General features: G+C 59.9%; 1 protein-coding gene across 5 annotated transcripts; it reads left to right on the top strand.

The window, feature by feature from the left end:
• The first annotated feature begins 285 nt into the window (after positions 1–285).
• Positions 286–8015, top strand: LOC141987136 (beta-1,3-galactosyltransferase 5-like). 5 transcript variants are annotated; one of them, XM_074952193.1, is made up of 2 exons: positions 286–368; positions 3277–8015. In XM_074952193.1, exon 2 carries the CDS (start codon positions 3922–3924, stop codon positions 4954–4956), a length of 1035 nt encoding a protein of 344 aa, XP_074808294.1. In that variant the 5' UTR covers positions 286–368; positions 3277–3921; the 3' UTR covers positions 4957–8015. The 5 variants fall into 5 exon arrangements, with proteins under 5 accessions (XP_074808294.1, XP_074808297.1, XP_074808295.1 ...); XM_074952196.1 differs by lacking the exon at positions 286–368 and adding an exon at positions 1461–1780; XM_074952194.1 differs by lacking the exon at positions 286–368 and adding an exon at positions 1788–1947.
• The last annotated feature ends 2304 nt before the right edge of the window (positions 8016–10319 follow it).

Below are 10319 nucleotides of genomic sequence, written 5' to 3' on the forward strand. Positions count from 1 at the left end.
TCGAATCCACCTTCCTTCAGGCCCCGCCCTGCCGTTTGGCCCCGCCCACTTCTTCAGGACCCCACCCCCTTCCCTGAGACCCCTCCCTGGATTGGTCCGCATGATTCTAACCCCGCCCCATATCCTTGGCTCCTCCTCGGATTGGTCAATGCTCTCACGTCCCGCACCTCCTCCTCGGACTCTCCTTGGATTGGTCCAGATTCACTGTGACCACGCCTTTTCCAGCCCACTCCTCCTCGGTATCTCTCAGGATTGGTCTAGTCTCGCTCCGGCCCCGCCCAATTCGAGCCCGCCGAGCCCCCATTGGCTGTAGTCCAGCGCCGTCAGTCACTCGAGCTGGAGCAAAGGTTGGACGGGGAGCGTGTCCCGTAAGTAGCGCCGAGCCCCCCCCCTCGCGTGACGGCTCCTCGAGTGGGAAGCTGATACCCGCCCCCGCGAGCCTGGAGCGGGGGGCAGGGATGCTGCAAAGAGCCGAGGGGTGCTGGGGGGGCAAGGGGGGAGGGCTAAGAAGAGCTGTGGGGGGGCAGGGGTGCTGGGGAGGGCCGAGGAGATGGGGGGCAGGGGTGCTGGGGGGGACAAGGGGGGAGGGCTAAGAAGAGCTGTGGGGGGGCAGGGGTGCTGGGGAGGGCCGAGGAGATGGGGGGCAGGGGTGCTGGGGGGGACAAGGGGGGAGGGCTAAGAAGAGCTGTGGGGGGGCAGGGGTGCTGGGGAGGGCCGAGGAGATGGGGGGCAGGGGTGCTGGGGGGGACAAGGGGGGAGGGCTAAGAAGAGCTGTGGGGGGGCAGGGGTGCTGGGGAGGGCTGAGGAGATGGGGGGCAGGGGTGCTGGGGGGGACAAGGGGGGAGGGCTAAGAAGAGCTGTGGGGGGGCAGGGGTGCTGGGGAGGGCCGAGGAGATGGGGGGCAGGGGTGCTGGGGGGGACAAGGGGGGAGGGCTAAGAAGAGCTGTGGGGGGGCAGGGGTCCTGGGGAGGGCTGAGGAGATGGGGTGCTGGGGGGGGCAAGGGGGGAGGGCTAAGAAGAGCTGTGGGGGGGCAGGGGTGCTGGGGAGGGCTGAGGAGATGGGGTGCTGGGGGGGTCAAGGGGGGAGGGCTAAGAAGAGCTGTGGGGGGGCAGGGGTGCTGGGGAGGGCCGAGGAGGCAGGGGTGCTGGGGGGGGACAAGGGGGGAGGGCTAAGAAGAGCTGTGGGGGGGCAGGGGTGCTGGGGGGGCAAGGAGATGGCAGGGTGGGGTGCTGGGGAGGGCCAAGGAGACGGGGGTGCAGGGGTGCTGGGGGGGACAAGGGGGGAGGGCTAAGAAGAGCTGTGGGGGGCAGGGGTGCTGGGGGGGCAAGGAGTCGGCATGGCGGGGTGCTGGGGAGGGCCAAGGAGGCATGCGGGGGAGGGCTAAGAAGAGCTGTGTGGAGGAGGCGGGGATGCCACAAAGGGCCAAGCGGGGGCTGGGAGCTGGGGGGCCAAAGAGGCACATGGGGGGGAGGGCTGCTGCAAAGGGCCAAGCAGGGGCTGGGCCAGGGGGCAGCGGTACTGGGGTTACTCCTCCCTTGCACCCACCCTGTGACTGTCTTGCCAAGCCCAAGGGCCTGAGGCAGCAGCCCCAGTAGTTAGCCGCAGGGCAGGAAGGGGCCAAGAGGGCTCCTCGCAGTGACTCTGCTGCAGCCCACGGACAGGTGCTGGAGCACAGCACTGAGCCCAGAGGGGGGCACGGGGCAGCCGGGATGAGTCTGGGGGGCCCTCACCTGTAAAACCATTTCCTGTAACACCCGTGATGCAGAGGAGAGCGAACAAGTGAGTGACGCCTGCGACCGGGTGGGAGGGACGACAAGGGAGTCAGGGCTCCGGAGAGCCATCCCGGGGAAGATAATCCCAGCAACTCGGCAGGGAGTGGGAGAAGCCTGGGGCACCGGAATGGCGGCGAGAAACCCGGCACTGAGAGTGGGTAGGAAATGAGAAAGGTATTTCCAATTTGATGTGACTGCCTCAAATCTTTGGGCCACAAAGACATCCCCACAGAACTGGTGCTGCCTCTGAATGTGGCTCTCGCATGACCACCCATGGACTGTTGCTTTCCACTTTGCCCACCTTAATACCAGAGAAATTCTTCCCTCTGGGGAGCTCAGAGAAGAGCAACAGAAACGCTCAGTGGGTGCGAGAGCCCTAGTGGTGGAGCAGGACCCCCCTGGTGCTAGGCACTGTAGAGACAGCAAAAAGAAGGTCCCTGCCCGAAAGAGCTTACAGTCTAAGGAGTAAGACAAGCGACAATAGATGAATGCAGACAGAGAGGGGAGCATAACAAAGCAGATGGTTCTGGTGAGTGTGACAGGCTATGGGCTCTGTATACCAGTAGCCTAATCCTTGCCAAGCATTTCCCTGGCAAAGGCAAGTTTGAAGGAGGCAATGAGGTGGTTTTGTGGAAGTTTACAGGAAGCACCTCCCTGGTGTAAGGGGCAATGTGGGAGACCTGTATGCCGGTGCTATTTGGAAGGTCAGGAGCCCAGACAGCAATCAGGCCAGACCTCCCAACAGCAGTGCAGGCTCCATGTGGTTGCACTGTCCCACCCAAACAGCCATGCGGGATGGAGAGGAGGGAGAACCCATTGTGGCTTTGGCAAGACAGTGCCTGGAGCTGGAATGGTTCCTTGCCTTCCCATGTGACTGAGCTCAGGATCCCTTTCTCCTAAAACCACTGGACTCCACATTCCTGGTCTTGACCTTCCCTGACATCCTGTCACAATGGGCCTCATGCATCTTCTGCAAGTGACGAGCCCCTTGTTTGGGCTTGTGACTAAAGCACAGGACTGGGAGATAGCCACTTTCTATGTCCTGCTCTTGAAAGCGCAGAAAAGGCTAATGGAACAGATTTGCCGTGTGAGCTCAGGACAGTCCAGGCCTCACTTAGTGCCTCAGTTTCCCCATCTGTAAAATCAGAGTGACAATCCTGTCCCTCGCACCAAAGAAACATGACAGTTAGTGTTAGTAAAGTGCTTTGAGCTACTCAGACAGAAGGAGGTAAGAGGTGATTACTTATTTATTACTACAGTTACCCAGAGAACTCTGAGAAGAGGTGTTGTAAGAGGGAAGAGAACACATAGGACCCCTTGGAGCATCACTGGCTGAATTCTCCTACTTCTGATCTCACTCTGGCTAGGGCAGGAGAATTTCTTGTCCATTATAGTATCTGGGGCCTGAAGATGCAGTCTCTTCTGCCTGGAAACTCAAGGTCTCCAATCTCAGGAGTTTGATTTCTTTTTCTTTTTCTCTCCCTCTCCCTCTCCCTCTCTCAGGAAGCAAAGCCAGAGTGCAATGGGACAAAGCCCAGAAGAAGACACTGCAAGGAGTAACTGGATCTCCTGAGATTCTGCCAGGACCTGCAGCGTTTCAAAGCTCTCTAGTCCCAGCCCAAGGGGAGACCATCAGCTGCAGTCCATACAGCATTCATTTTACTTGCACTGAATCCACTCAGAACTATTCATGGCCCAAGAATCACAGTGGGGACTTGACTTGGATGCTCCTGTCAGATTAGGCTTTGCAGCCCAGCATGAAAGGAGCCTGTAGTCACTGAACAGCAATGATCCAGACTTGGTGTGAGACGTGTGTCCTGCCCCCCTGCAGTGGCTGGGTCACAGTGTCCTTTCTGACTGCTTTGCCCATGCATGTTCCAGATGACCTTTCCATCACACCTACCCCGCGGTGCAGCACATGCATGAGACAGCCAGTGACCCAGCTTAGTAAAGCCTCTTCCATGTGCTTCACTGGCTCTCTCTTGCTCAGGCTTGCCCTATGTGTCCTGCAGCTGACAGGCAGCGGGGCAGGAGAGATGCATGGTGCTGAGGAATTCCCTCCCTGCCTTGTCTTCTCTCCCTAGCCAGGCAGGGTTGGTATAATTGCTGGAGCTGTCGTGCTTACAATGCCTGTTGTTTCCTTCTCCCATGGCACTGATGCATCCGTGGTGCTTAAAAGGGCTGATCTGTGTCAGCGGCCTTCTCTCACTCATCCTGCTTTGGTGCCTGCTGGTCATGACAGCTGATGTCCAGAAGAGATGGCAGCTTTCCAGTCGCTTCCCCATCATCCAAGGGAAGCTGCCCAGAAGGTCTCGCTTTGGGGCCATTGAATCTGCCCAGAGAGGCGTGGACTTTCCATCTCTGTTCACTAACTCTCTCACAGATCCTCACTGTGAGCCTGGGCAGCTGCTCCTGATCCTCGTGACTTCAGCCCCAGGGAATTCAGAGCCCAGGCAGGTGATCAGGAGAACCTGGGCTGCCCATGAGGGACCGACAGCATACCAATGGCAGTCTGTGTTCTTAGTCGGCCAGTCTGCAGATGTTGGGGTAGCCCAGGGCATCCAGAGAGAGCAGCAGGAGTTTGGGGACATCCTGATTGGGAATTATCAGGACACCTATCGGAACCTCACCCTGAAGGTCATGCATGGGTTTAAGTGGGTGGCCAAGCAATGCCGGCCCAGCTACATTCTAAAGACAGATGACGACTGCTTCGTCAACACAGACCGGCTGCCGGAGTTCCTGCTGGAGCACAACACTATTAAGACGGGCCTGTATGCAGGATCCCTCTTCTCCAGGGAGAAGCGGCAGGTCATCAGAGAGCCTTCCAGCAAATGGTTCGTCTCCAGGCAAGACTACCACCCAGATGAATACCCACCATATGCCAGTGGCATCGGCTACATCCTGTCTCTGGATGCCGTTGAGCAGATCCTGTGGGCAGCAGAACATGTCCGCCCCATCCCGGTAGAAGATGCCTACGTCGGCATCTTGGCTGAGAAAGCTGGGATCCGGGTGAAATCCAGTGCGCGCTTCGCCAAGCACAACGTGAGGTGGCGGGTGTGTAACTACCGCTACCTGATGGTGATTCATCACCTGAGCCCACATGAGCAGGAGGTGGCCAAGGGGAACATGCTGCAGGCTCGGAGTGCCTGCCATGACAGTCTGGAGGTCACCAGGTGGAAGTGAGCCACTGTCTGCCAGGAGGGCTGGCGAGGGACGGGGCAACCTCATGCCTGTAGCACAGTCTGAAGGGGGTTATGCAACCGGTGCTCAGGGTTACCCCTACCCCAAGGCCCCATCCCAGGCTCTGGAGTGTGGTGAAGCACTGGAATGGGTTACCTAGGGAGGTGGTGGAATCTCCTTCCTTAGAAGTTTTTAAGGTCAGGCTTGACAAAGCCCTGGCTGGGATGATTTAGTTGGGGTTCGTCCTGCTTTGAGCAGGGGATTGGACTAGATGATCTGAGGTCACTTCCATCCCTAATCTTCTATGATTCTAGGTAAGCCCTCTGCCATGCACTCTTGCCTGGCACCCTAGCTGTCTTGCCCTTCCAGTGTTATGGACTTCTAGAGAGTGAAATGGCCCTGCCTGGCTTGCCTGACAGGCAGCATCTTTCTCGCCATTAGGTTGGGACTGGGAGCCAGGAGCTCTGGATTGGGAGTCCCAGCTCTGCTACTAACCTCAGGCCAGTGACTGACCGATCCTGTGCCTCGGTTTCCCCACCTGTAAAGTGGGGATAACTATCTGACTCAGCTCCCAAGGCCTGTGGAGATTTAATTGGTTCATGTCTGTAGGGCTCTGAAAAAGTGGTGTGGGAGGGGCCAAACATCATTAATACAGAGGGACTTAAGGTCTCGGTATGTCATGCCCAGCTGAGGCTCCTGCCATTTAGATGCATCGTGGCATGCTAGGACCTGTAATCCCCACAGGCTGGCTGCAGTCTGCCTCAGTTTGTGGCCAGCTGCTGGCAGCCCTTAGCTGAGCTAAATTGGAAGGTCCAAGGTCATCAGGACTTTTCTGCCTCTAACACTACAGTGCCCTGGGGCGCAGGGCATGGTGAGCCCTGGAGCTGAGAGGGGAGGACACCAGCCATGACAAATGGGAGTGGGGATGGCCTCTGCCTCCAGAAGAAGACTCTCTCCTCATGCCCGGTGTCTCCAGCCCTCCCACAGCTGAGGCTCTCACTGGCTGCCTTATGAAGGGGGGTTGCTGGATGTGTGACCTACCAAACGGGCAGCATTACGAGCCTCTCTGTATGCTGCTGGTGAGGCTTGAAAACACCGGGGTAGCCCAGAACCCCTGCAGGGAGTGACCCTGATTTCCCCCATCTCTGTCACCTTCCCATGGTAGGGGGATGGGACGGGACTTACCTGCGCTTGGTGCAATGCACAAGCAAAATGAACTGCACCTTCTCATGCTGCATCTTTCTGAAGGAAGGCCCAGGATGGCCTGCACTTCACCAGCACCTGGGCATGCAGCTTGTTCAGGCTGCCAGTGATGTGTGTCAGGTGTAAATGGTACTTGCTCTCCCGCTCAGTGCACGCTGGGGACCCAGGTACCTGTTGTTCTAACGAGCCTGGAGCACTTTCCGGACTGAAAGGACACTAGGAAAGGGTTAATCTATGCAGAAGCTAACTACAAAAGTGTATTAAGTAAGGGCTGGGCTCTGTTCCTTTCCCTTGGCAAGATGCTTCCCCTCTCTCTGCCTCAGTTTCCCATCCCCAGCAGGGGGTGAAGCCAAACTCCCACTGATCTCACGTATCAAGGTGCTTTAGGTTGGATATTAGGAAAAACTTTTTCACTAGGAGGGTGGTGAAGCACTGGAATGCGTTACCTAGGGAGGTGGTAGAATCTCCTTCCTTGGAAGTTTTTTAAGGTCAGGCTTGAAAAAGCCCTGGCTGGGATGATTTAATTGGGGATTGGTCCTGCTTTGAGCAGAGGGTTGGACTAGATGACCTCCTGAGGTCCCTTCCAACCCTGATAGTCTATGATTCTCCTCCAACTAGCCTTGTACAGGGTGCTACTGGGATGGGAATAGCTGCTTTTACAAACCAACGCTAACCACGCCAACCTCCCTCAGCCCAGCCCTGCCCTGCCCGAACTTCCCTGGAGTTCAGCGATAGCAGCCAGCTGGGGAGAGGAAGTTAGTCATGGGAGTGGGCTCCTGCCCCTTGGGCACAGGGAGGCTACGGCTAGTTAGCCTGTAGTGTGAGAGATCCCATGGTTCCTGATTCCTGCCCCACCGTGCCTAGAAAGGGCTCCCCTCTGGCCCATCGAGGATAACTCCCTGCTCTGGTGCCCAGCACTCAATCAGTGTTACTGACATCCCAGCAGCAGGTGCCAAACAACCCACACCAGCTCAGCCTGCCCCGCCGTTCCCAACCCTACGACCGCCCAATAGCGTTACCTCATGCTTTTGCCACTGTTGTGCAGCTGGGGTCCCCTTGCTGGGGGGACAGGCCCACCCAATTCTGCCTCCCAGCCTTACTGATGAGCTTAGGGCCCCTGAGCACATGATGCTGGACAGTTGCTCGGGTAGGGTAGGCCCGTGGCATTTGTGTAATCCCTGCTCACAGCAAGGCTCGCTGCCGGGGAGCCTGGAAAAGAACTAGAGCCACTGCAGGCTGGGGGCCTGCCCTTCTGCAGCAGCTCTCTGCGTCCAAGGCCCTTGGCTTTGGGAAGGGGGCTTCGGATAGCGCTGGTGCTCTGTAAATAATCTGCATCAATGACACTAGAGGAAGCTGATGCCCAACTCAGTAGAGTTGTAGGGAAAAGCAGGGGAGGGAAACACTATTCAAACCTGGTGCTTTGCCAGCCGGGCATGCTGCTCCCACCTCGGCTGCAGTGTGCTCAGAGCCGGACCCTAAGGCCTAGAGAACTTGCATTACTGTAGCCCCTTGGTCATGGCCCAGGACCCAGAGCGTGAGGTGCTGTACAAACAACCCATTTCCCCCTCTGCCAGGAAGGCGGGTGCAGCTGCTCCTGGCAGGTTACTCTCCAGGGCCTTCTCCAGTTGGTTTTAAACATTCCTAGCCACACCGCTTCCCTCGGGGTGGACCTGGCCACTTGGCACAGAGCCACTGAGCGAGGGGCCATCCTGTGATGGCCAGGGAGCAGGAGGGCCACAGCCAGTGCTGGGTGCTGTTTTCTCTGAATGGTCAGAAGGGACAGAGCTGTTGGGGGAGGGAGATGGTAGCTAACAGCTGCCTTTCACTGAGGCTTTGTCCTGCAATAAAGGTTACTAATAGCTGCCCATGGGAGAGGTACTTTTTGGGGGACTGGGGTCATTCTTGCCTGACTGAAATGCCACTCCTTGGAGCTCTGGCCTGGCTTTTCCTGCCCGGCCCCACGCTCCTCTCCAGGAGTGTAGGGGGCTCCCTGGGTCCCAGCACAAAGACAAGCAGGGGCTGAGGCAAGGCTGGGGGTTGGGGGCAGCGTGAGGACAGAGCCCCCAGCGAGGTCTCCTGGGCAGCTGCTCCGCTGCAGGCCTCTGCCAAGGAGCTGCCACGTCAGGGATGGCCCAGCGACAGGCGATTTCCCCTTGCCTGCCCCAGGGCCGCTCCCCTCAGCGGTCCTGCCCTTGGCAGGTTCGTTTAGCGTTCCGATACATTCCTGCTCCTCTGGCCTGAAGGGGAGTCCAAAGCCCATGCCAGTCCTTCAGCCAGCCTCTCCAGGGCTGCAGACTCCCGTCCCAGGGCAACACAGCCCCCTGCTGGGCTTCCCTCTGCCTGCCCTCCCAGGCTCTCCCCCCTTGATACACTGCCCTGGCTGGGACCTCTCCCTTTCCAGCCTGGCCTGGCTTCTCTCCTTCGAGCCCCAAGGCCCCTGGAGATGGGGCACCATGGGAGCTGTGGGACCAAGCCTGCTGAGATCAGTTGGAGAAGGCTCCTCTCAGTGCTCTGGCTCGGGGCTTTCCCTTCATCCCCGAGGCTGTGATCAGCCGACTCCTGCTGCTGTCCTCCCGAGGGAGAAAGGGCAGAGGATCCCCCAGGACAGGGTGTGTGTGGGGAATTATTTTTACTAGTTTAAAAAAAACCTTTATTTTATTTAAAAAATTAAAACCCCTCCACCACTGTACATGTTTACAAAGGGGGCAGGCAGCCCCCTGCTATGTGCACCAAGTCTCTGGGGGGGCAGCTGGTGGGGGTGGAAACCAGAGGCGGATGGCACCACAGGTTCCTCTTTGTGGTCGTGGGAATTGGGAGGGGGGTTGGGGGTACAGGGCGAGCGGGGCACCATGGGCAGGAGGGGGGGCGTAGTGGCTGAGCGGGGTGGGCAGGTTGGCGGAGCGGGCGTGAGCCTGGAGCAGCAGCTCGTGCAGGGTCTCGCCCACCTGCACCAGGTTCTCGGAGATGAGGTGGAGGTGGGAGAGGGTGTCGCAGGCCAGGCTCTCCAGCAGCACCTGCTGCGCGGTGCGGAGGGTCTGCACCAGGAGCTGCTGCGTGCTCCGGAGCTGGCTCACCACGCTGGGGGCCTGCAACGAGACAGTGCCAGGGTGAGCGGGCAGATCCCTCTCCCACCAGCGCCACAGGGCAGGCCCCCCCCGCATCCCTTCCCCATCACTGCCACGGGGCAGGCCCCCCCCCCACATCCCTCCCCCATCACTGCCACGGGGCAGGCCCCCCCCCCGCATCCCTCCCCCACCAGCGCCATGGGGCAGCCCCCCCCACATCCCACCCCACCAGTGCCACAGAGCAGGCCCCCCCACGTCCCTCCCCCACCAGTGCCACAGGGCAGGGGTTAATGCGCAGCCCCCCTCCGAATCCCTCCTCCATCTCTGCCACGGGGCAGCCCCCCCCCACATCCCTTCCCCATCAGCGCTACGGGGCAGGCCCCCCCCCACATCCCTCCCCCACCAGCGCCAAGGGGCAGGGGTTAATGCGCAGCCCCCCCGAATCCCTCACCCACCAGCGCCACAGGGCAGGCCCCCCCACATCCCTTCCCCACCAGCACCATGGGGCAGGGGTTAACGCGCAGCCCCCCCACATCCCTTCCCCACCAGCACCATGGGGCAGGCCCCCCCCTGCATCCCTCCCCCACCAGCGCCATGGGGCAGCCCCCCCCACATCCCTCCCCCACCAGCGCCAAGGGGCAGGGGTTAATGCGCAGCCCCCCCGCATCCCTCACCCACCAGCGCCACAGGGCAGGCCCCCCCCGCATCCCTCCCCCACCAGCACCACAGTGCAGGCCCCCCCACATCCCTTCCCCACCAGCGCCATGGGGCAGGGGTTAACGCGCAGCCCCCCCACATCCCTTCCCCACCAGCACCACGGGGCAGGCCCCCCCCTGCATCCCTCCCCCACCAGCACCAAGGGGCAGGGGTTAACGCGCAGACCCCCACCCTATCCCCCTCCGCCACCAGTGCCAACTGCACAAACCCCACTGTGCCCCTCCCCACCAGCATCGAGGGTCCCTTCCATCCGGATCCCGCGGCCTGTCCTGCTCCTGCGACAGGCACGGGGGAGCTAGCAAGAGAAGTGCCCTGGGGCAGGGATGGGGTGTAGAGCCTGGTGGCCTCTCTGGTTTCTGCCGGGGCAGTCAGAGCGATGCC

This window comes from Natator depressus, chromosome 5 (assembly GCF_965152275.1).
Source record: "Natator depressus isolate rNatDep1 chromosome 5, rNatDep2.hap1, whole genome shotgun sequence".
NCBI classification, from domain to species: domain Eukaryota; kingdom Metazoa; phylum Chordata; order Testudines; family Cheloniidae; genus Natator; species Natator depressus.

Excerpts from the sequence above, each read along its gene's own strand:
- LOC141987136 (XM_074952193.1), top strand. The coding sequence starts at position 3,922 with ATGGCACTGATGCATCCGTGGTGCTTAAAAGGGCTGATCTGTGTCAGC.